At 50.2% G+C, this 26,095-nt stretch overlaps 4 protein-coding genes and 1 long non-coding RNA gene across 7 annotated transcripts; 3 read left to right on the top strand and 2 right to left on the bottom strand.

Moving 5' to 3' along the window:
• Positions 1 to 350: 350 nt before the first annotated feature.
• On the bottom strand, positions 351 to 5,638 carry LOC100191498 (uncharacterized). Its single transcript, NM_001136930.1, has 11 exons — positions 5,338 to 5,638; positions 4,131 to 4,530; positions 3,911 to 4,038; positions 3,764 to 3,823; positions 2,803 to 2,952; positions 2,257 to 2,412; positions 1,947 to 2,084; positions 1,784 to 1,863; positions 1,573 to 1,674; positions 800 to 971; positions 351 to 709 (listed from the first exon to the last, which is right to left on the bottom strand). Exons 1-11 carry the CDS (start codon positions 5,353 to 5,355, stop codon positions 635 to 637), a joined length of 1,479 nt encoding a protein of 492 aa, NP_001130402.1. The 5' UTR covers positions 5,356 to 5,638; the 3' UTR covers positions 351 to 634.
• Positions 5,639 to 6,841: 1,203 nt separating this feature from the next.
• On the bottom strand, positions 6,842 to 12,849 carry LOC109940241 (uncharacterized). 3 transcript variants are annotated; one of them, XR_002262929.3, is made up of 3 exons: positions 12,396 to 12,737; positions 7,577 to 7,849; positions 6,842 to 7,304 (listed from the first exon to the last, which is right to left on the bottom strand). It is a non-coding gene; the product is annotated as an uncharacterized lncRNA (long non-coding RNA). The 3 variants fall into 3 exon arrangements; XR_004850418.1 differs by having other exon boundaries at positions 6,847 to 7,849; positions 12,435 to 12,849; XR_004850417.1 differs by having other exon boundaries at positions 6,847 to 7,849; positions 12,396 to 12,847.
• On the top strand, positions 7,356 to 12,126 carry LOC109940240 (protein CHUP1, chloroplastic). Its single transcript, XM_020539666.2, has 9 exons — positions 7,356 to 7,768; positions 7,849 to 7,898; positions 7,994 to 8,722; positions 9,206 to 10,480; positions 10,623 to 10,754; positions 10,861 to 11,042; positions 11,203 to 11,314; positions 11,459 to 11,602; positions 11,696 to 12,126. Exons 1-9 carry the CDS (start codon positions 7,681 to 7,683, stop codon positions 11,792 to 11,794), a joined length of 2,811 nt encoding a protein of 936 aa, XP_020395255.1. The 5' UTR covers positions 7,356 to 7,680; the 3' UTR covers positions 11,795 to 12,126.
• Positions 12,850 to 13,955: 1,106 nt separating the features above from the next.
• Positions 13,956 to 14,787, top strand: LOC103630767 (uncharacterized). The gene has a single exon (NM_001149374.2). The coding sequence runs from the start codon at positions 14,015 to 14,017 to the stop codon at positions 14,507 to 14,509; it is 495 nt and encodes a 164-aa protein (NP_001142846.2). The 5' UTR covers positions 13,956 to 14,014; the 3' UTR covers positions 14,510 to 14,787.
• Positions 14,788 to 17,035: 2,248 nt separating this feature from the next.
• LOC100272852 (putative 2-oxoglutarate-dependent dioxygenase AOP1) lies at positions 17,036 to 18,621 on the top strand. The gene is made up of 3 exons (NM_001147305.1): positions 17,036 to 17,432; positions 17,542 to 17,863; positions 18,170 to 18,621. The coding sequence occupies exons 1-3, from the start codon at positions 17,041 to 17,043 to the stop codon at positions 18,410 to 18,412; spliced, it is 957 nt and encodes a 318-aa protein (NP_001140777.1). The 5' UTR covers positions 17,036 to 17,040; the 3' UTR covers positions 18,413 to 18,621.
• Positions 18,622 to 26,095: the final 7,474 nt, after the last annotated feature.

The following is a 26,095-nucleotide window of genomic DNA, read 5'->3' as shown; positions in this document are numbered from 1 at the left end:
TTAGATACAACCTATAGTTTGTAAGTAAAAACTAGCTAGAAAATATTGTTATAGTTTAGATACAACATAGTGCTTTATTTATTAGACCTTAGGAGCAATCTTTGACGCTGCTTCTTCCCTTTCAAATTTTAAAATACCTTTGGGTTTCTAGATATATTACTTTTGTTATATATCTTGACATAGTATCTAAATACATAGCAGAAGTTGTGTGCATAAAAATCAAAATCAAAATGTCTTGTAATTTAGAATGGAGTATTTGGTAGCAAATTCAGTTAACATTTTGTCAAAACTGAAAATTTCCATAACCAACTTTACAGAATTAACTGAATGCCTAGGCCTACTTGCTGGGGGAAAATCAAATATGCCTCTGCAGCTGAAGATTCACTTCCAACTGAAAATTTACAGAATATGGTGATGGCTCCACGGAGGAAAACACGAGCCATTTAGTCAGAAACAGGTTGTTTGCAGTCGCGAAGTACAAACACAAATGGGAGGAAATTTACATCACAACAGAATTACTGGCATTAGAACTTGTGGTCTCATTGGCTATAGACCTTTGCCGTAGGTCCATCGTCTTGAGAACCTAACGTGCCATACTACGAGCTATTCATTGCTCCAGTGAACTTGAGAAAAATCAGGTTTTCAGTTGAGGAATTTTCTTCGACAAATCATCGACTGTTTCATCCACGCTCTCTAAAACAGATTCTCCCTGGAAAAGTACAGATTAATTTAAAATATCAGTTCACTACATCAAATAATTGAGGAAGCAAGTATAGAACTGATGTGGTTGTTGTATTACATCTTTGACATGCTTCGGTTTTTCACCTATACACTTGGAAGCACTGATGCTTTCACTCTTCAGAAAGCTTCTCTCACTCAAGCTCGGTTGGCTGATGCCATCCGTCACTGAGGCATGCGCTAGCTTATCACCTGTATTGCCATCTCCATGTTTATTGCCAATTACTCTTTCCCTGAGACAAGATACAAGGATTATTAGTTCAAGTACTTACTCCTGTTTAATTTTCTCCTAAGTCAAATCTTTTAGCTTTAACCATCAATATTTCAAATTTTATAGACTAACAACACTATATGTTTTAACTATTTTATGAAAAAATGATAATGCAGGTAGGTCTTAACTACTATAACAGGGACCTTAATGGAATTATGCTTAAGGTATCTCTTTTGTTTATTCAATCAATACTACTGTATCTATGCAAGCTCTAGAAAAACCAATTGAACGTCCCTGATTCCGTAAAAATTCTCAAAACTAGTTGGATACACATGGCTGCTTACTAGTTGGGGTTAAAAAGTAGCCCAAATTAGCTATGGTTGACTAGCTAGTTGGATAACAACTAGTCAAAGGCTTGTCTAAAAAATTAGACTACCTATTAGCCCTCCTGTTTGATGCACTAGAGCTAATTTGGACTGTTTTTTAGTTAGCTAGTGATTAGCCCTTGTATCCAAACAGCCCCTAAGGAAGCCCAAAAGATGACAGAAAAATAGGATCCACGTGCTAGAGACACAAAAATATTGCAAGGTTAAGGAAAATTAAGTGTCGGTTTTGATGAGAACCTTGGCAAAGAAACATTCTGTCGCAGCTGTGGACTGTGTTTTTCACCCTTTGCAGTACCTTCTTCCAAATGAGCAAATTGGCGCCTGAAGCGATCCACCCCACTGTCATGCACAGACATGAGAGTTATACTCCCAATATAACTAGGCAACTACTATACTCAGCGAAGAGTTCAGCACATGTGTGTTTGTTAAACAAAAAAGTGGACCCCACCTTGGATACATGAAGGTCATCTGATTGTGGTCTGCTCCTTGTAGGTATTCTTGTAGCATTTGAGGATGGTACTCCAAAATCTAAAGAGAGGTAACAAGAGCTAGAAAAGTAATGAAAGGAGCAGCTCTACAATGATGTCAAGAATGTAATTGAGCAATAGTACCTCTCGGTAAATCAATTCTCGGACATCATCTTTGGCCAGTTTCCGCTTCTCAAACTCAAATTCAAGTTTTGAGATAGGTTGTGCTATGGGTTCACGTTCATTATTTGCTAATCCATTAAAGTATGGATCTGCCAGGGCCTGAAATATAATTTACATGGATTAGTATTCGGAGGAACAACTTATCCAGCATTTCAAAGGTGAAATAATTTTAGATAAAGGGTTAAGCTCTGCCTTCAGCACCAACCAGAGATGCATAAAAGATCAAAAGTTAACTTTATGATGAACACAAATTGGATTCAACTAGATCTACCTCAGCAGCACTTGGTCGTTCCTTAGGATCAAAAGCAAGAAGACGTTCAAGCAAATGGAGAGCCATAGGATCTATCCCTGGAAACTTTTTAGTAAAGGGAACCCGAGGCTTTTTCCTCATATTGTTCATGTATCGTCGAGCTTTCTCATTCCTTATCTGCAATGGTTCAATAGTTTAGTGTAGGACACAAGATTTTATGTCATCCATCGGTTGGCATTTCGTTTCCAACAAAATCTAGACTCTAGAGGAATAGCAAAAGATTGTTGCTATTGAATATTAATGTCAATTGGTACAGAACTGTTGTACTTTCTGGTAACTAAACATTGAAGCACTTGTTTAAAGAGGCACCGTGAAATAGTCCTCAAAAGAAAGGGAAATAAATATAAATGAACAATTGGTAAGTTAGTAATTGAGCACTACCGATGAAAGCATTTTATACAAGTTCTGTACCTAAAAATCTGAAACAGAGTACTGCCTGGAATACAGAAAATGAGACTCGTTAGTAACTAGTGAGATTAAGGTCTCATTAGTAACTAGTGAGCATACCTTGGAGATAGACTCTGCTGAAGGTGTACCAAGTAGATCAGTCATAAGATCCAACTGATGCACAACATTCTTCCCTGGAAAGAGTGGCTTCCCTGTGAGCAATTCAGCAAATATACACCCTACGCTCCAAATATCAATGGCAGGAGTGTACTGCAAAAGTTAATGCCAGATTCAGAACCTTGTGATTCTATAAAATTTGTAAAACAAGCTGATACATCAAACTCCACACTATGTACACACTGTTCAAGTAATACACATCCAGTTCTGCAGCATTAAATTTGCATGTAAGGCTGCCTTCAGCAGCTCTCCTATCTCACGGTCTATTTCAAACTTCATTCTGTAAACAGTGTTATCTATAGTACAAAACTGTCTTTTACACGACAACATGCACGATATGCTGGAGAGAGCCTAAAACACGTCTATATGTTCAATATTCACATTTTAATGAAAGGGGCATTGAGGAGTGGAGTGGACGGTTTATTTCTTTGGAAATTGCTAGGAAGAAAAACATGCATATTGCAATTAAATGCTGTAAAAAGAAAGGACAACACAATACATAGAATAAAAGATCTGAACCAGATATCTTGCAAAAGTAGTAGAAAATCTAAAACTAAAAGGATAAATGTTGGTGCGCAAAGGGAAGTTAGCCGATATTAAATAGGAGGGACTGAATTAAATCGTTACAGCGATATAAACATCGATGAATAATAAAGACCATAATAAGATTATACAATGTATGTTTTAAATTTTAGGAGGGGCTTTAGTGGGGCTCTAAAGACTCAGGAGCGGTAGAGGGGCTGGAGCCCCACCCGCCCACTGCTACATCCGTCCCTGACAACAGACGATAATCTGGAACCAGTATCGCTATGTTGGATCCAAACTTATCAAACTAATGTAACAATTTCAGAGGAAAAATACATTGATATGTTGATCGCAAATTGAAGCTAAGTTGAGACATCACCTTTGAAAAAAAGGAGCCACATAATTCTGGAGCTCGATACCATCTAGTGGCCACGTAATCCTACAGCAAAAGATTCTACATCATAAGAAAATCAAGTCTTGACTGTTCAACAAACATAATTTTGCTCAACAATATCAAAATGGCTACCGTCCAGAATATGGCTGATGGAGTGTCATTGAATGAAACGCGGGCAAGGCCAAAATCACAAATCTTCAGCTTGCAGTCAGCATTGGCTAGAATATTCTTGGGCTTAAGATCCCGATGGAAGACGCTTGCTGCAAAACCAAGAACAAGCATAGAAACTGAAGCTCACAAGAAGTAACGTAACAAACCATTAACAAGTCCACTCAATGTGGAGTCTAACAACCTGCATGGATGTACTTCATCCCACGGAGCAGCTGGTACAAGAAGAACTGGTGATGCTCTGCTGTGAGATCATCGTTTGCTTTTATTACTTGATGGAGATCCGACTCCATCAACTCAAAGATCACATAGATATCCCTAAATTCCCTCCTCGAAGGAGGAAGCATAATGTGTTTGATCTCAACTAAGTCTGGGTGACGCAGCAACCGGAGCAACTTGATCTCCCTAAGGATGCGAGTTGCATCGGAGACGTGATCAAAGACATCAACGATCTTCTTGATAGCCACACGCTCACCAGTCTGGGTGTCGACGGCAGCAGCCACAACACCATAGCTCCCTTTGCCAATGACTTCACTGACCTGATACCGGCTTGCCTCACCATACTCGGTGAAGAATTCAGATTCCTGAAAGGGAGGAAGAGAGTTCAACTTAGGATGCCTGTCAAAATAGACAACACAACTGTGAACATTCTAATAGACAACACACCCTCTTCAAAAGAAATAGGCAACACAACATGCACAAATCAGACAAGAACCTAGCTACACGAGGGCATTCTGGGGGTCCTTGGATTTAGTTTGCATTAGAGGGTAACACAAAAGCAATTAGGTTGACTGTAAACATTGAAGGTGATTGTTCCCAAGTCAACAATAAGCTGGAAAACAACAGTGCCTCATGAAAAAGTAAACAAGGACACTGCAATTTTCCAAACTACTGTTGAAGTAAATTTATTCAGTTTTAAATGACAGAGACAATAAAAAGGCAATGGAAGCCACCTAGATCTTCCAAAAGGCAGTACTAGAGGTCGTACGATTGTTTCCGTAAAGCGCAAACAGTTGAGTGGTACGACAATTCAGAGCACACCAACATAACCCCGTTATCGAAGCATCATTCTGATGCCACCACATTGCGCGCACCATCTTGAACTTGAACCCAACTGCGCACGCAGATCCAACAGGAAATGCGCAAAATCAAGACCATTCGATGAAATTCCGTTCGCCCTGCCCAGCACCACTCGTCCACTCCCTGGAACGGCAACCGCCAGCATTAGAAATCTAGTGGCGGGTCACGAGGGGTACAGTGAGCAGCCGCCGTCACCATCAGCGGACGGACCCAAACATGACGTCAGAAGCGGATGGGGAACAGCAAAGGAAGTCGAAAGCGATCCGAGAGCGCGATCACGGGGAGTCGGGGACGATGTTGAGTTGACCCACCTTTTTGCTCGGATCCATGCGTGGCGGCTCGGTGCGCAGCGGTGCGCGCGGTCCTGCACCCGGCTCCGGATCCCCCAAGACAATGCACACCTCGGACGCGGGCTCGGGGCCCTCGGCGGCGATCTCTTCTCCGACCTCCCGCTCCTCCTCTGCTTCAACCTCCCTCTCCTCCCCGGCGCGGTGCTGGTGCGGGAGCGAGCGGGCACGGAGGTCTTCGCTTGTGTCGGTGCTGTCGTTATTGTTAGCGGTGGTGGAGGTCAGGTGGAAGGAGCAGGAGGAAGAGGAGGAGACGCGGCGGGAGCGGTGACGGAGCCAGCGGAGGAAGGACCGGGCGCGGCCGCCCATAAACCGCGCGCCCTGGGCATTGGGCGCGGCCGCGCGGGCCGCGGAAGGACGTGCGTGCTCCTGGGGACGCCCGATTGCCGCGGGGAGCGCGTCGCGGTGTGGAGGGCGGGGCAGGGCAGGGCAGCGAGGCCGAGGCCGTGGCGCGCGGGTGGTGTGGTGGTGACACGAGGGCGAGGGGGCGTGTGGGGAAGTGGCGGTTCGTGCCGGTTGCGGGGGCTTGGCGCTTCCAAAGAACTGCCCAGGACCCAGGTCTGGTCCTAGTGGGACGGGGGTGGGGGAGCACGAGCACGGACCTTAAGGCTAAACGTCGGCGCAGCAATGTGTAAATCAACATGCAAATCTTATAAATAAGACAAAAGTATAAAGGTAGAAAAATTATAAATTACCTTTGACAATGTTATTTTGGAACATTTACAGCTCGTTTGGTGCCTCGAATTAACAATCGATTCTTTATTTCTAGGCGTCTAACTGGCTCTGCAAAAAGGACCAACGGTGAAGAGTCCTCGTGATTAGAAGATTCTGTATTTTCCGTGGTTCGATGAGAAGCTAGGGGCGTTTGATTCCCGTGAAGTTTAGTTCGTATCAAATATTTGAATGTCAATTATTAATATTAAATATAGATTTAATTAGATTTAAATTTTTTGTCTTCATATCTAGTTTTTTAGTCTTAATCTATGTAATTAGTTTTATATAATTAGTTTTATAGTCTTGGTCTATGTAATTAGTTTTATAATTAAATTATATTTAATACACGTAATTATTATTTAAACATCTGTTGACCTATCCAATTTCGCTGTCTTAACTACTTGCCTACATGTTTACAATTTCCGTTATTGCATATTTTTTTTATGGTTAGGCTATCTCCAGCAACTTACCATTTATACATATTTAAAATTTACTTTGCGAACAATGCAATCTATAGTGCAAAACAATGCTGAGTGACCATATAGATAAATTGCTGAAAATAGTCTTATGTCTTTCAAGTCATTATGCATTCATGGTTTGGAGTTGGGACCAAGGATCATTGGTACAATAAAAGGAAAATGATCAAATAATTTATGATTAGCTACCTATCCCAAAAGTGCAATTTGCAAACGGGCAAACGGGTAAGCGCGCCTACCATGGCAAGCAATTCAGTTTATGCAACAAAATATTCTTCTAATATAATAAAACAGTATTTGAATTTAAACCGGAGGTAAATAGTGCCATGAGTTCTAAATTATAAGATGTTTAGGCTTTTAGCTCTTTCTATGCGCCTCTAGAACACCTTATAATTCAGGAAAGAGGCAGTAGCAGTTAACTAGGTCAGTTATTCCAATTACGCCCAGTCAAAATCTGTCCTAGTTTTCCAGCGTATACAGTGAAACAAGAAAAAAAAATCCAGTATTGCTTTGGATGAAACAAATCTAGACTGATCCATGTCAGGGTAACGACATGCTCCATCCTGTGAGCCTGATAACTCCCCTCGTCATTTTTCTTGTGATACCCAGCAGGCCAGCACCACCCATTCTCGTCATCCCGTGCATAGCAAATGGGCCTACCGGCTTCCAAGCCACAAGTCTTTCGCTCTGTACTTCACGGCCGGGCCAAAGCAGCAGCCACGAAGAGGCGTTCTTTCCTCCCTGTACCATCAGCATTTAGAAATTTTGTCTGCTACCAGATAGTACGACAGTATACTGGACACAGACATGAAAGTGACTTGCATGAGTTCGTTTTTGCAACCGGATAAACACATAAGAAGCAATCGCAGCGCCGAAATAGGATGAATAAAACCAGCCACATGTTCCGGTGGTGTGTGTTCATCAGCACTCGCACGCAAGCAGCTCCTCCAATCCATCTCCATCTCTGGGCTAAAAGATATGAAGAGAGTTTTAGCCTGATAGGCCACTCGTACCTGCTGCTCTAACTCCGGGTCACCATTTTTTGATGAGTAGAGGGGGCTCCCCGTCTCGGCCCTCCTGCCGGTTGAGGCCAGCAGAGTGATGAGTGAACGGAGTCATGCTTGTGAGATTAGGCTTTGTCGTTGTAGCCTCCGTCGCAGCTTTAACTCTTCAGAGAGCTAACAGTGGGGCCAGGCACAGCAAAGGTACCAATCTTGTTCTGCTCTCCTTTCCTTAGGTTTCTTCTCTTCATTTGAATTCTTCATTCAAGGGTCCCTGTTTTCAGACTATGTCCAAGCAAGGAAAAGGAAGGATAAGGCTAACAATTCTGAACATGTATGTACATCTTATGTCAGTTCAAAGTTTGCTAAAAGAAAATTGTGTTGTATTAGTGGCCTATGTCATACTTACCTCTCCAACTGCTGTTACAGGGGGAGAAAGAAGAAGAGAAGGAAGAGGTTAAAACAATCAGCGGCATAATCAACTCAGCCCGCTCGCTAGGCGATGACGACGATGATATGCTTTCCGAGATCGAAAGCCTCCTATCAGGAGACATTGACATCCCTATACCAAGCGATCGCTTCGACGTTAATGGACGGTCACGGTACAACAACGCTTACATGGCTAACGAGGCCTCTGAGATAGAGAAGCTGCGCAGCCTGGTGAGGGAAATGGAAGAGAGAGAGGCGAAGCTTGAGGGCGAGCTGCTAGAGTACTATGGAATGAAGGAAATGGAGACTGACATCGCCGAACTGCAAAAGCAGCTCAAGATCAAGACAGCGGAGATCAACATGCTCAACGACACCATAAACTCACTGCAGGCGGAGCGGAAGAAGCTGCAAGATGACGTTGCATGTGGAGAGGTTGCCAATAAAGAGCTTGAAGCGGCTAGAGGCAAGATCAAGGAGCTGCAGCGGCAGATACAGCTAGAAGCAGGCCAGACAAAGGGTCAGCTGATGTTGCTGAAACAACAGGTCATCGGATTGAAGGCCAAGGAGGAAGAGGCGGGGAAAAAGGAAGCTGAGGTTCAACGGAAGCTGAAGAAGCTCAGGGAGTTGGAAGTGGAGGTACTTGAGCTAAGGAGGAAGAACAAGGAGTTGTTGTATGAGAAGAGAGATCTCATTGTGAAGTTGGATGCAGCTGAAGGGAAAATAACTGAGGTATCTTAGTATTATGAGTCTCTACAAGTTGCCCTTCTCATAAACAGAAAACAAATCTCATCAAGATGACTGCAAAATTGAAATTTCGTCTTATACATGATTATCATTATGCAAGATATTACACAGCATAGAATTAACATATTTTCAGACCAGTACAATGAAAATGCAGTTACCTAAAGTACTTACTAAAGCATGATTTCAGAGGTAGCATTACATTTAACAACTATGTCAGAATTTAAGGTTCTCTAAGGGTTAGTTTGGAAACTTAAATTCCCTCCGGGATTCCCGGGGATTGATGGGAAAATGGGAAAATGAGCTAATTTCCCGCTCAATTTCCGGGAATCCCGGAGGGGATTTAAGTTTCCAAACTAGCCTGAGAGGCAAGAATGCACCTAGAGATTTCTGCAAAGTATTCATATAGTTTGATATACTTTGAGAAGCTGGAACATGTGCTAATGACACACCCTACTGTATATCATGCAGAGTGATGTAGTTGCCAATGCAAGAGAAGAGATAAACAAGCTGAGGCATACAAATGAGGACCTCACAAAGCAAGTGGAAGGCCTACAGATGAACAGGTTCAGTGAAGTAGAGGAGTTGGTATACCTGCGCTGGGTCAATGCCTGTCTGAGATTCGAGCTCCGCAATTATCAGACTCCATCAGGGAAGGTCTCTGCACGTGATCTTAACAGGACACTGAGCCCCAAATCACAGGAGAGGGCCAAACAACTGATGTTGGAGTACGCAGGATCTGAACGGGGTCAGGGTGACACAGACCTTGAGAGTGTTGTTTCTTCAATGCCTTCTTCACCTGGAAGCGAAGACTTTGACAACATGTCAATTGACAGTTCTTCCAGCAGATACAGCTTCCTAAGCAAAAGGTCTAATCTGATGCAAAAATTCAAAAGGTGGGGAAGGAGCAAGGATGACAGCAGTAGTTTAGCCTCCTCCATCAGTGGCTCTCCAAGGAGGAAACCAAAGGGCCCACTGGAAGCTCTAATGCTAAAAAACGCTGGAGATGGTACAGCCATAACAACATACGGAAAGAGGGATCCCAATGATGTCTTGGATGACGAAAATGTCGCGTCCTCATTCCAATTGATGTCCAAGACAGTTGAAGGTTTTGCTGATGAGAAGTATCCTGCTTACAAAGATAGGCACAAACTTGCAACTGAACGGGAGAAGGCTATAAAAGAGAAGGCTGGGCAAGCAAGAGCACAAAGGTTTGGTGGTGGCCACAGTTCAGCTCTAATTTCCTCTCCAAAAGGTGCACTCCCTCCAAAACTTGCTCAAATTAAGGAGAGATCCCCTGCAGCTAATGCTGAATCCAGTGAGCAATCCAGTGACAACCAAAACAACACCCTGGTGGTGAGCCAGATGAAGCTTGCCAACGTTGAGAAGAGAGCAACAAGAGTTCCCAGACCACCTCCCCCTCGATCAACCGCTGCTTCAGGGGCTACCAGTATTGCAAGTGGAGTACAAACGCCACGGGCACCAGGTGCACCACCTCCTCCACCACCACCTCCAGGGAAAGTTGGTGGCCCACCGCCACCACCGCCACCTCCAGGTGCTCTACCAAGGAACCTTGGCGGGGGTGACAAGGTACACCGTGCGCCGGAGATTGTAGAGTTCTATCAAAGTCTCATGAAGCGTGAAGCAAAAAGGGAGACATCTTTAGGGTCAATATCATCCAATGTATCTGATGCCAGAAGTAATATGATTGGAGAGATTGAGAACAGATCAACATTCCTCTTAGCTGTAAGTATTTTCTGCTGGCACCATCTTGAACAAAAATCCTGTGAAATTTATGAGTTCCACTATTAATGCATAATTAAAACTAGTAATCAGATTTCAATAATGAAAAGTGACAAATGTTTTATAAAAACATGGAATGTTTCAGGTAAAAGCTGATGTGGAGACACAAGGAGAATTTGTTGAATCTCTAGCAAATGAGGTCCGAGCAGCAAGCTTCATAAATATTGATGACGTTGTTGCATTTGTAAATTGGTTGGATGAGGAGTTGTCTTTCTTGGTAAGCAGCCCGAACATGCCCTTCATACAATACCTCTGTCATGAAGTAGCAATTATTGTACTTATGACACATGTTCTAGTACTAAAGAGGATCAACAAAATTTTAGGTTGATGAGAGAGCAGTGCTAAAACATTTTGATTGGCCAGAGAGCAAAACAGATGCAATAAGAGAAGCAGCTTTTGAGTACCAGGATCTGATAAAGCTACAGAACAGGGTTTCAACCTTTACCGATGATCCACAACTTGCGTGTGAAGAAGCTCTCAAGAAGATGTATTCTTTGCTTGAAAAGTTAGTGTCTCGTCCTCATCATACCTAGTATTCTCTCTAACATAGTACTTCAGAGTGAAACAGCAATATTTTTGCCTGGTTTAAGATATGTATGTGATGAACATAATTTTACCCAAAGTGATGGTTTCATTGTACTAACTAGCGTCAATACATATGCCAGAGTGGAGCAGAGTGTCTATGCACTACTCCGTACAAGAGACATGACCGTCTCACGCTACAAGGAGTACGGGATCCCATTTGACTGGCTGTCAGATTCTGGAGTAGTTGGCAAGGTTTGCATCTCTAGCAAGCACTCCAATTTTGACAAACTTGTGTTAAAGAAACCATGCATTTTTAATTCCTTATGAAGGCGGGTGTGCTTTTACTTGGAGTATGCACCTATATGAACTCAATATTTTATTTGTGTGTTGGAATAGATCAAAGTGGCATCTGTCCAGCTTGCAAACAAGTATATGAAGAGGGTTGCCTCAGAACTTGATGCATTAGAAGGCACTGAGAAAGAGCCCAATAGAGAGTTTTTGCTTCTCCAGGGTGTGAGGTTCGCTTTCCGGGTTCATCAGGTAAAATCCTCACATCTATATATTCAAAACCCAGGTACTTTACAGGTAAATTAAAGGCTTCGAATCAGTAACTTATTCCTCTACCTTCTGCAGTTTGCTGGGGGCTTTGATGCAGAAAGCATGAAAGCTTTTGAAGAGCTAAGAAGCAAGATGACCACACAGGCATCTGCTCCACCAATATCTCAAGGCTGAAGCATAAATTGAGCACAGGATTCAGCACACATCTGGTCTTACTTGCTGGAGAGTGATTTTTAGTTGTGTATATTAAGTGTACAGACTACAGAAGAGAGATTCAAATTCCGGTGTTGTGTCAAGCAAGTTGTATATGCCAAGATAATACAAGTCAGGTTTGTTCATTTGTATAACAGTTTTAGCTCAAGCATAACACTTTTCATTTTGAATGTTGTAACTGTAAACAGGCAGTTCCAGAATCACAGTAGAGATCAGATGCATAGTTTTGCAACTGTTTTTTTTCAGCTGGGCATGATTTTGCTACTACGACTAATAAAATGTCAAAAAACATCCATTCTGCTAGTCTGGTACACATGGAGATAATTCCTCTACATGAACCTTGCTGTCTTTGTTCAAAAAAAAAAAAGTTTCCAGCCTGTCCGCTTGGTTTTAATCCGTAACAGCTTCTACTTCTACAGTATTTTTGTCTCTATGGATTACAGCTGCAGCAGTCCAAACTTGTTGCTTTAATCCGAAGCAAACAGTTACTACCAACATACATACAGTGCTAGACTAGCAGATCTGACTTGAAGAATGACATATCAAGAAAAAAAAAATCCACCTGGACGGAGAAGGTCGATGTTGCGGCGACGAGCTCTACCTGAACGTGGAAGTGGAACCGAACACTTCGAGTGGTTGGCTGTGGCTGCCTACTAGTCGCCGGGGGGCCGGGCCCCGCCTCTCGGCTGGCTTCAGCGCCTCCGAGCGCGGTGGCAGTGTCGCCGTCGCGTGGGTGGAAGAACTCGTCGGTTGGGTTCCGGCTCCGGGCGCGGCCGCTTGCCGGGGAATCCAACCGGGAGACCGTGAATCGTGGTTATATTATTACTTGGGCCCTATCAAGGCCACCACGTCTATGACTGTGAGCTTATTGTTTGGGCTTGGGCCGATATTCCTCTTCATCCATTAGATCAGTTTTTAAGCCCTCTTTATTTTTTAAAAACGGTTCATTGTTGCACTCTTAGCCGTTTTTATAGTGGTTTTGCCGATGTGAAACAGAAGATAAATCGAATTAAGTTTAATTTTCGTGGCGGTGAATTATATTTAAAATAATTATACAAAATATATAAAGTTCACAAAAAATTCAAAAAAATACCAAATGTACTTGTACATGAAAAAATAGGCCAATTAATGGTAAGGCACTGCACGGATCAACTGAGCAAGCTAGTACGACATCAGCATAACGGAGGGAGGAAGGTGGCTAAATTCACGTTCCATGGGCCGACGTATCGTCGGGCCGAGAGGCATTCGGCCCATTAGTCCGCAGCGGCTCTTGCACGACTCACACCAACGCGCCCATCATTGATTGCTTGAACAAAGTGTGCATATCGCATGTTGACTCTTGAATAGTAAGCACATGCACTCGCGTATTTAACAAACATCGCTAGTACATCACGTGTGTTGAATGAAAACATGAATGCACGTACCGAATCAGATAATGTTTAGTCGTTTGAAACACGTGAACGGTTTGTAGGTTGTTGATGAAACGCGCACGCAAAAGCCACACACACAATCGTGAGGCAACCAGTCTTTGACCTGTGGCCGGGACAGACGCGATCCCTCAGCGGCTCAGCCGACGACCGTTCGTCGTTTTGGCTAAAATAATAATACTCCTATATACGTGTAGACGTTCGCCGACGACCTTTCTTTTTGCTCCTCTCTCAAATCACATGGTTAATCTACGGCATTTTATGACCAAAAAAATATATCCATCCTCCAAGTCCAAGGGTCGAATCCAGGATGCTGAGTGCAAGACCAGGCACGGCGACGGTATATCCAGTATGTACGCAGTAGAAATTCGCTTCTAGACGTTCAACACGAACCGAGAACTCTTTCACACACATCTGACATCTCATCACGAGATGGACGTCCCATCGTATGACGGGAGCCACAAGCATACCCATAATAATCATAAAAAAGCAGCCACCAACCGCCGGGGCGCACTTGCCGCGAAAGGGAAGCGAGCGCGCGCAAGCATACGCACAACGTACACCTGGCCCGCGTCATCAGCCCCGTGCGCCACGAACGCCAGCAGCGCCCCCACCAGCAAACTCCTCCCCCACCCACCCACACACCACCAACCGTGCCTGCCTGCATAAATGAAGGTCCGCGCGCTCCCGGCTCTGGCAGTCAGTCCATCCACCAAACCAGCACTCGCTTCGCTCCACCACCAGCTCGAAACCCATGGAAGCGGAGGCGTTCCCGATACGGTTCACGCGGGGCGTGCGCGCCTACTGGCGGCGCCACAAGTACCACCGCCTGGCGGGCGGCGCCGACGGCAAGCAGCCCCGCTCGCGGCAGCTGGGCTCCGGCGGCGGCGGCGCGCGCGTGCGGCGGCGGGTGCGCGTGCTCCTGGCGGGCCCGCGGCGCGCGCTGGCGCGGGCGCGGGACGCGTACGTGGGCGGCATGCTGGCGCTGGGCAGGCGCGCGTCGGCGCTCGCGCTGCCGGGCGCCGTCGAGGCGCTCTGGGCCAAGCGGGTGCCGCGCCACAAGCAGCAGCAGCAGCAGCTCCCGGCGCCCGGCAAGCCCACGGAGTTCGAGCAGCGCCTCATCTTCGAGATCTACAAGTCCATCGTCGCGTCCAAGGAGCTCACCACCATGCTCCACTCCTCCGCCGCGCACCTGCCGCCCGCCGCCTCTGCGGCGGGCCTCCCGTCCACGCACCTCCTCGACATGTGATGAGCCGCGCCGCTGGATGGAGAAGGAGAGAGAACGCGCGCGCCGCCGGTTATCAGTTGTAACGTAACGTAACGAGAGAGGTTTGGAGGAGAATCCCAAGCTGTCAAATACTAGCGTCGTCCAAGTTATCAATTGTAATTGTGATTGTAATGACGCACGCATGCACACCCACGTACTGGGCATCCATGCAGGCAAGCCAAAGCCACCACCCCTGCCGCAAAAAGATGCATGCAGCAGCCTGTAAATTTCTAAGAAAAATCTAGCGACCAAAATGAAACTTGTCGAATTCCTCCCGTGCCGACGACGGCAGAGATCGAAAGCGACATGCATGCATGCAGTGCAAGGCCAGAATTTTTCCAAGAAACACCGCCGCACGTACGGCCGGCGCAAGAACACACACGCCGGCACGTGCGTCGCCGTCCGCGCGGTAAACTTTTGCCGGCGAATTTTCCGGTTCGCGTCCGCTCATCCGCAAACACGCCAGTCCAACTCCGGGAGCCATGTGTGTTGACGATCGAGGCGCATGCGAGGACGTGTATCCTGCCATGTGCGTTGACGAAGGAACGTGCTCCGATCCCTCTCTAGAAATTCGTTGCCTCGCCGATAAGACTAGAGCCCCGTCCAAACTGTCCATCCGATCCCCGTCGTCAACGCACTCACGTGGTGATCGTTGCGTGCAATCGCACAGCATCATGGGGCACCTGCTGCCTACGGCCTACCCATCATCTAGAAGATCTGGCAGATACTTGTTGACCGAAATTTTGAATGGATTGGCCTGGCATAGGCGCCTATATAGGCATGGGCATGCGTGTGCGTGTGATCCATAGACTGATGGGAGAGTGGTGTACCGGTGCGTGGACCTGCTCAGTAGAGAACTGCGGATCAGTAGACCTGATCCGGCCGAGAGATCTTGAGCCCACCTCGTCGTGTGCTCGCGCCTGTAGGCATCGGTGGTGGGGGATTTCGGCGGCACGGATAGCTGCAGAACGACAAGTTTATTGCAGGCCACGATTGGCTCTGGTCAGCCAGTCCACACATCGTGCGAGGAAAAGTCTGCCTGCATTTGCGCCGGCGACTGGACAACGATTGCCTTGCCGACGGGGTACAGTTTCGGCAAGTTCTTTATGGGAATGTAAATATATCTCCGTCGCCTCGTCTCGATTCCTTGGGCTGTTATCTCGGTACTACTTGAGTGCAGATACTGAGACTCTGAGAGACAGAGACTCCTGCCCATTCATTCAAAAAAGAAAAAACTAGTTAAGCATGCAATCACTGTGAGACAACACACTTTATACAGTGTTTTGTCTCTATAAATTACAGTTATAGCAGTCTGAACAACTGACTTTAATCCGAAACGAACAAACATCATGTATATATTGTTCACCATTAACTAATGCTAGGAGTAATTTGGTGCTTACCATATGATTAACACAATCATTAGCTCAAAGTCTTCAGGCTTCCGGGCAGATGAAATGAACCCGAGGAGCGCCCCAGAACATTCAAAAAACCACTCTGGTCATTTTTCCATTCGTCCTCTCCATCGACGTTGTTGCCCCTGCAAGCCAGTGGAAAACAACCCTTTGCAGACCATTTAGGATGTGTTTTATTGCGGGACAGCTTAGAACAGACAGTAGGACAGAAACATTTTCTGACGTCCTTTCTCGTCTCTCTATTTTCGAGAGACAACTAGGGACATTAGTCCTGTTCCAACCATTGACTCTGAATCAAACAAACTTATTTAAGAGATCGTTCTATCTCATTCCGTTCCGTCGTTACAAACAAACACACTCTTAAGTCTTCTTTGGAAGTAAAGGGGAACGAGAGTATTAGAGAGGCTAAACTTTCTTTGCCATTTAACTTTAAAAAACAAGGAGATTTTAGCCTCTCTAGTATCTTTATTTTCCCTTGTTTCTAAACATGTCTTTAGGGCTTTTTTTTGCTAGAATTCACCCAGAAATCGTTACAGACGATCAAACATTATATAAACATGAGCAAGCTTAACACTCTGGCCGATCGTTTTCGTCACGTTGGATGATAAACTTAGTTATGTTGTGCCATCTAAGACCAATTCAATTCGCTGCAAACGACCCGTTTTTTTTTTTAAATTCTTGGCATGCGATGATTCACGCAAAACAATGATATAAAGGGTTGAATCAGTCTTAAGCTTTCGTGCGTGCAAACGTCAGTGGCCGTCAATCTCCTTCAGATGATGCAGCTAACGTCAGTGCTTGTCTGACGGTCTGACCGAACATTCTGGCTGCAACGTTTCGCCGGCCATTAGATAGATCGACAGTCTGTTCGGGTTCTACTTGGGCCAACTTTTCGGCCTGTACGGGCTCTGAAACAGAGAACTCAATGGGCTTCACTCGCCGGGTCCGGTGAAATTATGGGTCTGAAATATGAAGCCCACCTGTCTTCCGCTCGCGGCTCGATTCGAAGTCAACGAACGGCGTCCAACCACCGCGGGTCAGCAAACCAAAAGCAGAGCACGCAGCCCAGCTTCACGAGATTCCGTGACTGCGACGGCGAGGATGGGCGGCGAGGCGAAGAAGCTCCCCAGGATCGACTTCTCCGAGGTGGACCCGTCTGCGCCGGGCGGCCAGGCATGGGGCACGGCGCGCGGCGAGGTGATGGACGCGCTGGCCACCTTCGGCTGCTTCGAGGCGCACTACCCGGCTCTGGCCCCTAGGCTCCGGGCCGAGCTCTTCGAAGGCGCCGTAAGGCCGCTCTTCGCGCTGTCCGCCGACGCCAAGCGCCGCAACTGCTACGGCGCCGATAGGCCGTTCCACGGCTACCTTGGCGACGTCCCGGGGTTCCCTGGCTACGAGAGCCTCGCCATCGTGGACGGCACCAAGGACGAGTCCGTCCGCGGCTTCGCCCGCCTCATGTGGCCCGACGGCGGCGACAACAGCGACAGTTTCTGGTAAGCATAAGAGAACCTCGTCCCTTCTCGCAGATCTTTTTGTTCTTCGCTGGAATGGATAAGAGGTCGAGGCTTTGGTTTGACCCTGTCCTCTGCTGCGGCGGCGCAGCGGTACTGTCGTTGAGGCGGCGCAGCGGATCTTCCAGCTGGAGGAGGCCGTGCGGCGGATGGTGATGGAAGGGCTCGGGGTGGCCAAGCACCACGACGCGCTGAGCGCGTCCATGTGGCACCTGTTCCGGATGTCGGAGTACAAGGCGCCCAACGCCGCGGAGAAGGTGGTCAGGTACGGGGCGCATCAGGACACCAACTGGCTCAGCGTCGTCTGCCAGCACGAGGTGGCCGGGCTGGAGATGCAGAGCAGGGGTGGCGAGTGGATCGTCGTCCAGCCGTCGCCCACGTCGCTGGTTTTCATGGTCGGCAACGAGCTCCGGGTACCAACTCTTGCGGTCGATGCCTCCTAATCTTGTGCTAAAGCACTGCACTAAGTGCCATCAATTGGTTGTGCAAACTGAATGTTCGGTTACACGAACTGTGAATGTTTGAGCGAATACCTAGCCGGGCATTCAGTTTGAGCAGCCATTCAGAACTTAGTTTGCCCCCAATTCATTTTGAAACCACAGGTCTTGCCTGAACTGTTCAACATCAGATAACATCTCGATCCTAAGATTAAAGCCATCCATTTCTACACTGATCCTGTCTTCTGACCTTCCTGCGCTGTGCTTCTCACCTTACTCCAGGCATGGACGAACGACCGTCTATATGCTCCATTCCACCGGATCACCGTCGCTGGGGACGTCCCCAGATACTCCGCGATGCTGTTCTCGGTCCCCAGCTTCCAGGTTCAGGTGGCAGACGAGCTCGTGGACGACGAACACCCTCCCCGTTTCAAGCCCCATGACAACAACGACTTCGTCTGCTTCTGCGTTTCCGAAGAAGGCGCTCTCCATCAAGATAAACTCAAGGCCTTCTGTGGAGTGTAACGAGCAGCAGAACATATCAGCCGTCCGGCATCTGTGTTATTATACTTTTACCTCAGCCTTGCATGCAGCAGAGGCCAGGCCACCCCTGTAGACTAGTACGTACAATTTTTAGAACACGCGTGAGATGATAACTCGTCTGCATTTCTTATATTCTGAACATGAACAACAAAGCATTCTGGTAGCCATGAAAAGAGCACGCGTGAGAAGATAACTCAGCTCCTTGCACTTGCTTTCAACTAGTTTCGACTGGTTGTAACTACTGCTTCCTACCGATTTTCGCTGCTTACAATCTACTCTTCTTTGCTCAGTTGGGTCCTTGATATGATACACTCGTTGGTCTCCAACAACCCCTTTTCATGAATACCACCAGCAGTAACATCAACCAACTTGTAATAGCTTGATTTTTAACTTTGAGTTGAAGGTGGAGGAATAGAAGTTGAAACTAAATTTGAACCTTGTTTAGGTATTTATTTGTTCTTCTTGAGCTTGAGAACTATAGCAAAACCAACCTTAATCTGCTCATTTTTACTGATTCTTCGTTACTGATGAAAGGATCAAGATATCCAACAGATGAGTTGGATTGTGCTTCATTAAATTTTCTTCACACAGTTAACCCTATAATCAAGCCTAACTTTACTCGTTGTGTCTATTTACGTAGACAAAAGTTTTGTAGCCGAAATTTCAATCCTATGTTAACATCACAATTCTATTGACGTAAATGTTTGGAAGTGTGGGTGTTCAAATGTCGGGTCGTGTGGGGAGAAAGTCGGGATGTAGGTCGTTATTTTGATCATGTATTGTATGTGAGATAAAGCTTGTAATATTGATTGTGGACTTTGCTACTCATTTATTGATCCTATATCAAACATAGATTCTTTTGAATTCTATCGGATGGTGGGCTCGATAAACGAACGAATTTGAGTTAATCATCATTTATTTGCCTAATGGTTGGCAAGTAAGATTGTGATTAGATTAAAAGCGGTGTTTCTACACCATGTCATCTTCGTGTCCTACGTTATCTTCGTGGGACCATTACTCGTCATCTCTTCTTCATGTACCCTATATCTCTTCAACTCTAAGCCTACTTTGATGCTATTTAATTCATCAACTCCTCTATTCGTCACTCTTTTCTACCTATTATATTTTTTGGTTCCCTCATTGCTTTTAAGATTAAGAAGGAAAATGTGGTTTCTCGGTCGAGTACAAGGTTGAGTTATGTGCTATGAAACTATGAAAGTATGACTTTTATGATAGCAGAGGTTACTAGGTTGCGATGGTTACTTAAGAATTTTACGTTTTGGTTTTTTATGCCCACTCCTCTTTGTCTTACAATACCAATTGTCGGGGACCATAATTAGGGGTACCCTCAAGGCTCCTAATTCTCAGCTGGTAACCCCCATCGGCATAAACCTGCAAAGGCCTGATGAGTGCGATCAAGTCAGGGATCATCACGCCTCGCCCGAGCCTAGCCTCGGACAAGGGCAGCCGACCCCGGAGGATCTCCGCCTCGCCTGAGGCCTCCCTCCAGCGGCGAACACGCTCTCGGTTCGCCCGAGGCCCTGTCTTCGCCGAGAAGCAACCCCGACCAAATCGCAGGAGCATTTAATGCAAAGGTGGCCTGACACCTTTATCCTGATGCGCGCCCCTCAGCTGACAGAGCCGAAGTGACCGCCATCACTTCGGCTCTCCACTGACCGGTCTGACAGAAAGACAGCGTCGCCCGCGCCGCTCCGACTGCGGTGCCACTTGACAGAGTGAGGCTGACAGGCAGTCAGGCCCGGCCGCACGCACCATAGGAAGCTCCGCTCCGCCCGACCCAGGGATCGGACTTGGGCTAAGCCCCGGAAGACGGCGAACTCCGCTCCGCCCGACCCAGGGCTCGGACTCGGGCTAAGCCCCGGAAGACGGCGAACTCCGCTCCGCCCGACCCAGGGCTCGGACTCGGGCAAAGCCCCGGAAGACGGCGAACTCCGCTCTGCCCGACCCAGGGCTCGGACTTGGGCTAAGCCCCGAAAGACAGCGAACTCCGCTCCGCCCGACCCAGCGCTCAGACTCGGGCAAAGCCCCGGAAGACGGCGAACTCCGCTCCGCCCGACCCAGGGCTCGGACTTGGGCTCAGCCCCAGAAGACGACGAACTCCGCTTCGCCCGACCCCAGGACTCAAATTCCGCCCTGGCCTCAGCCAACGGCCTCCGCCTCGCCCGACCTAGAGGCTCGGACTCGGCCTCGACCATGGAAGACGGACTCGACCTCGACCTCGGAGGAACCTCCACATCACCCAACCTAGGGCGTGGACCGGCCACGTCAACAGGAGGCGCCATCATTACCCTACTCCAAGCTGACTCAGGCTACGGGGAACAAGACCGGCGTCCCATCTGGCTCGCTCCGCCAGATAGGCGATGATGGCGCCCCGCACGTTCCCTGACGATGGCGGCTCTCGGCCCCCTTACGAAAGCAAGAGGACGTCAGCAAGGACTCGACGGCCCCGATAGCTGTCCCTCCGCCAGGCTCCAGCGCTCCTCCGACGGCCACGACATCACACAAACCGGGCGCCAAAATCTCTCCGGCCGCCACGATGGCATGTACTTAGGGCACTAGCTCTCCTCCGTTAGACACGTAGCACTCTGCTACACCCCCATTGTACACCTGGACCCTCTCCTTACGCCTATAAAAGGAAGGACCAGGGCCCTCTTAGAGAAGGTTGGCCGCGCGGGGACAAGGACGAGACGGGCGCTCGCGTGAGGCCGCTCGCTCCTTCCCCCGTGTGGACGCTTGTAACCCCCTACTGCAAGCGCACCCGACCTGGGCGCAGGACGAACACGAAGGCCGCGGGATTTCCACCTCTCTCACGCCCATCTCCGGCCTCCTCACTTCCCCCCTTCGCGCTCGGCCTCGTGTCGACCCATCTGGGCTGGGGCACGCAGCGACACTTCACTCGTCGGCTCAGGGACCCCCCGGTCTCGAAACGCTGATAGTTGGCGCGCCAGGTAGGGGCCTGCTGCGTGTTGACGAACAGCTTCCCGTCAAGCTCCAGATGGGTAGTCTCTAGCAACCTCTCCGGCCCAGGACGGTGCTCCGTTTCGGGAGCCTTGAGTTCAAGTCCCTCGACGGCAGCTACGACATGATACTCTTTCCACCGCCGGGCGGCAGCGACAGTGGCGGCCGACAGTCCGCCCGCCGACGGCGGGATCGACGACGTCTTCCCCGCGTGGTGGAAGAACAACCTTCGGGCTCGCCCCGTCCTCTTCCCCGTCGACGGAGGACGAGGAGGCGGGGCAACCAAGGCCAAGCAGAAGGCGGCGCCTCGTCGGCCGTCGAGCGAGTCGACAACGCCAGCACTCCAACGGGGGGCGCGCCGGGCATCGGCCTCGCGCTTGAGACGAAGACGAGCGCTGTCTCCCCGCGACGCGTCAATCCCGAGCAAACGGACGACGCCAGCACGCTCGCGAAAGGCTTGTTGGGTGTCACCCTCGTACCTGAGACGATGGTGCAGTCAGTCCCCGTCGTGACCTCATCACCGCCCGTCGACCAAGAGGTATCGACCGATTCCCATCCCACGCCTTTCGGATTTAGCCTCGACCCGCCTAGCGGCTCCGCTTTGGCGGACGCCCTCGTAGAGGCGAATCCAAACCCTCTGGGGTTTCGTATGCGGTCACCTTGGGACCGGCTGACGGACGTCTCGACCTACGAGCCCAACGTCTGTTGGGATTTCTCCGGACTTGGCAACCCCAGTGCCATGCGGGGCTTCATGACCGCATGCGACTGCTGCCTTTCCGACTGTTCCGACGGTAGCCGTAGCCTCGACGACGAGGACTGCGGCCCGAGCCGCGAATGTTTCCACGTCGATCTAGGGGGGGCCCTCCGAAGGCAACCATCTCGGCATGCCGGAGGACGGTGATCTCCCTAGGCCGATGCCTCGCGTTGACATCCCGCGGGAGCTAGCTGTGGTCCCCGTTCCGGCGGGGGGTCACGACCCACAACTCGAGCAAATCCGCGGGGTGCAGGCCAGGCTCGACGAGGGAGCAGGAGCGCTTGAGCCAATCCGCCGGGACGTCGGGCCGGCATGGGCGGGCCAACCTCAGGCCGGAGAAATGCGTCATCTACCCCAGGGCTTCCAGCACCACGTCGCCGACGATGTCAGGGTCAGGCCGCCACCCGCATCCAGTGGGGTCGGCCAGAACCTAGCTGCAGCAGCAATACTCCTCCGCGTGATGCCGGAGCCATCAACCACCGAGGGGCGGCGAATCCAGGGAGAGCTCAAGAATCTCCTGGAAGGCGCCGCGGTCCGGCGGACCGAGAGCTCCGCCTCCCGAAGGCAGGGGAACCCCTCGGAACATCATGCCGTGACTTCCCGATTCATGCGGGAAGCCTCGGTCTGCACCGGGCGCACGCGCAACACAGCGCCTGCGGCCCCGGGTCGCCTCGGCAACGAGCACCATCACCGCGATCGTCGGGCCCACCTCGACGAGAGGGTGCGCCGAGGCTACCACCCCAGGCGTGGGGGACGCTACGACAGCGGGGAGGATCGGAGTCCCTCGCCCGAACCACCCGGTCCGCAGGCCTTCAGCCGGGCCATACGACGGGCGCCGTTCCCGACTCGGTTCCGACCCCCGACTACTATCACAAAGTACTCGGGGGAGACGAGACCGGAACTATGGCTCGCGGACTACCGTCTGGCCTGCCAACTGGGTGGAACGGACGATGACAACCTCATCATCCGCAACCTCCCCCTGTTCCTCTCCGACACCGCTCGCGCCTGGTTGGAGCACCTGCCTCCGGGGCAGATCTCCGACTGGGACGACCTAGTCCAAGCTTTCGCCGGTAATTTCCAGGGCACGTACGTGCGCCCCGGGAATTCCTGGGACCTCCGAAGCTGCCGACAGCAGCCGGGAGAGTCTCTCCGAGACTACATCCGGCGATTCTCGAAGCAGCGCACCGAGCTGCCCAACATCACCGACTCGGATGTCATCGGCGCGTCCCTCACCGGCACCACCTGTCGCGACCTGGTTAGCAAACTGGGTCGCAAGACCCCCACCAGGGCGAGCGAGCTGATGGACATCGCCACCAAGTTCGCCTCCGGCCAGGAGGCGGTCGAGGCTATCTTCCGGAAGGACAAGCAGCCCTAGGGCCGCCCCTCGGAAGATGCCCCCGAGGCATCAGCTCAGCGCGGCACCAAGAAGAAGGGCAAGAAAAAGTCGCAAGCGAAACGCGACGCCGCCGACGTGGACCTTGTCGCCGCCGCCGAGTACAAGAACCATCGAAAACCCCCCGGAGGTCCCAACCTCTTCGACAAGATGCTCAAGGAGCCGTGCCCCTATCACCAGGGGCCCGTCAAGCACACCCTTGAGGAGTGCGTCATGCTTCGGCGCCACTTCCACAGGGCCGGGCCACCCGCGGAGGGTGGCAGGGCCCACGACGACGACAAGAAGGAAGATCACCAGGCAGGAGAGTTCCCCGAGGTCCGCGACTGCTTCATGATCTACGGCGGGCAAGCGGCGAATGCCTCAGCTCGGCACCGCAAGCAAGAGCGCCGGGAGGTCTGTTCGTTGAAGGTGGCGGTGCCAGTCTACCTAAACTGGTCCGACAAGCCCATCACCTTCGACCAAGCCGACCACCCCGACCATGTGCCGAGCCCAGGGAGATACCCGCTCGTCGTCGACCCCGTCATCGGCGACGTCAGGCTCACCAAGGTCCTCATGGACGGAGGCAGCAGCCTCAACATCATCTACGCCGAGACCCTCGGGCTTCTGCGTATCGATCTGTCCTCGGTCCGGGCGGGCGCTGCGCCTTTCCATGGGATCATCCCCGGGAAGCGCGTCCAGCCCCTCGGACAACTCGATCTTCCCGTCTGCTTCGGAACACCCTCCAACTTCCGAAGGGAGACCCTGACGTTCGAGGTGGTCGGGTTCCGAGGAACCTACCACGCGGTATTGGGGAGGCTCTACTACGCGAAGTTCATGGCCATCCCCAACTACACCTACCTCAAGCTCAAGATGTCGGGCCCCAACGGGGTCATCACCGTCGGCCCCACGTACAAACACGCGTTCGAATGCGACGTGGAGTGCGTGGAGTACGCCGAGGCCCTCGCCGAGTCCGAGGCCCTCATCGCCGACCTGGAGAGCCTCTCTAAGGAGGTGCCAGACGTGAAGCGTCATGCCAGCAACTTCGAGCCAGCGGAGACGGTTAAGTTCGTCCCCCTCGACCCAGCAGCGACGCCTCCAAGCAAGCCCGGATCGGCTCCGGGCTCGATCCCAAACAGGAAGCAGTGCTCGTCGACTTTCTCCGCGCGAACGCCGACGTCTTCGCGTGGAGTCCCTCGGACATGCCAGGCATACCGAGGGATGTCGTCGAGCACTCGCTGGACATCCGAGCCGGAGCCCGACCCGTCAATCAGCCTCTGCGCCGATTCGACGAGGAGAAGCGCAGAGCCATAGGCGAGGAGATCCACAAGCTAATGACGGCAGGGTTCATCAAAGAGGTATTCCATCCCGAATGGCTTGCCAACCCTGTGCTTTTGAGAAAGAAAGGGGGGAAATGGCGGATGTGTGTAGACTACACTGGTCTGAACAAAGCATGTCCGAAGGTTCCCTACCCTCTGCCTCGCATCGATCAGATCGTGGATTCCACTGCTGGGTGCGAAACCCTGTCTTTCCTCGATGCCTACTCAGGGTATCACCAAATTAGGATGAAAGAGTCCGATCAGCTCGCGACTTCTTTCATCACACCCTTCGGCATGTACTGCTATGTCACCATGCCGTTCGGCTTGAGGAATGCGGGCGCGACGTACCAGCGGTGCATGAACCATGTGTTCGGCGAGCACACTGGCCGCACGGTCGAGGCCTACGTCGATGACATCGTAGTCAAGACGAGGAAAGCCTCCGACCTCCTTTCCGACCTTGAAGTGACATTCCGATGTCTCAAGGCGAAAGGTGTCAAGCTCAATCCCGAAAAGTGTGTCTTCGGGGTGCCCCGAGGCATGCTCTTGGGGTTCATCGTCTCCGAGCGGGGCATCGAAGCCAACCCGGAGAAGATCGCAGCCATCACTAGCATGGGGCCCATCGCGGACTTGAAAGGCGTACAGAGAGTTATGGGATGTCTTGCGGCCCTCAGCCTTTTCATCCCGCACCTCGGCAAAAGGGGCCTGCCTCTGTACCGCCTCCGGGTGAATAACGTTTCCCCCGGAAGCCTGCTCCTGAGACCTGTATCAACCCTCCGTCAAAATCGACGACACGCCCGAGCCCGAGGCACCCTCGGCCCAGTCCGAGACACCCTCAGCTCGGCCCGAGGCACCCTCGGCCCCGAGGGCGAGACGCTGCGCGTCGAGGAGGAGCGAAGCGGGGTCACGCCTAATCAAAGCTGGCAGACCCCATACCTGCAATATCTCCACCGAGGAGAGCTACCCCTCGACCGAGCCAGAGCTCGGTGGTAGGCGCGGCGCGCCAAGTCGTTCGTCTTGCTGCGGGAAGAGAAGGAGCTCCACCACCGCACCCCGGGCCCTTGTTGGAAACACCCAGGGGCTACGCGCTCCCGTGGGAAGGGCCGCTTGTCATCGCCAAAGTTCTGAAGCCCGGAACAAACGAACTGGCCGACAGTCGAGGCGAGATCTGCACCAACACTTCGAACGTCTAACAGCTACGTCGCCTCTACCCTTAAGATGCTTTCAAGCTGTTCGCTCATCTTGCC

Source organism: Zea mays, chromosome 6 (genome assembly GCF_902167145.1).
Source record: "Zea mays cultivar B73 chromosome 6, Zm-B73-REFERENCE-NAM-5.0, whole genome shotgun sequence".
NCBI lineage: Eukaryota > Viridiplantae > Streptophyta > Magnoliopsida > Poales > Poaceae > Zea > Zea mays.
The sequence above is the reverse complement of the archived record's forward strand: the minus strand, read 5'-3'. Positions and strand labels throughout refer to the sequence as shown.

Coding starts and splice junctions, on each gene's coding strand:
- LOC100191498 (NM_001136930.1), bottom strand. Junction 1,675..1,783: donor ATGACCTTCATGTATCCAAG/GTGGGGTCCACT, acceptor TGTGCATGACAG/TGGGGTGGATCGCTTCAGGC. Junction 710..799: donor AACCGAAGCATGTCAAAGAT/GTAATACAACAA, acceptor GTACTTTTCCAG/GGAGAATCTGTTTTAGAGAG.
- LOC109940240 (XM_020539666.2), top strand. CDS start 7,681: ATGCTTGTGAGATTAGGCTTTGTCGTTGTAGCCTCCGTCGCAGCTTTA. Junction 7,769..7,848: donor TGGGGCCAGGCACAGCAAAG/GTACCAATCTTG, acceptor CCCTGTTTTCAG/ACTATGTCCAAGCAAGGAAA. Junction 11,315..11,458: donor ATTCTGGAGTAGTTGGCAAG/GTTTGCATCTCT, acceptor GTGTTGGAATAG/ATCAAAGTGGCATCTGTCCA.
- LOC103630767 (NM_001149374.2), top strand. CDS start 14,015: ATGGAAGCGGAGGCGTTCCCGATACGGTTCACGCGGGGCGTGCGCGCC.
- LOC100272852 (NM_001147305.1), top strand. CDS start 17,041: ATGGGCGGCGAGGCGAAGAAGCTCCCCAGGATCGACTTCTCCGAGGTG. Junction 17,433..17,541: donor GACAACAGCGACAGTTTCTG/GTAAGCATAAGA, acceptor GCGGCGGCGCAG/CGGTACTGTCGTTGAGGCGG. Junction 17,864..18,169: donor TGGTCGGCAACGAGCTCCGG/GTACCAACTCTT, acceptor ACCTTACTCCAG/GCATGGACGAACGACCGTCT.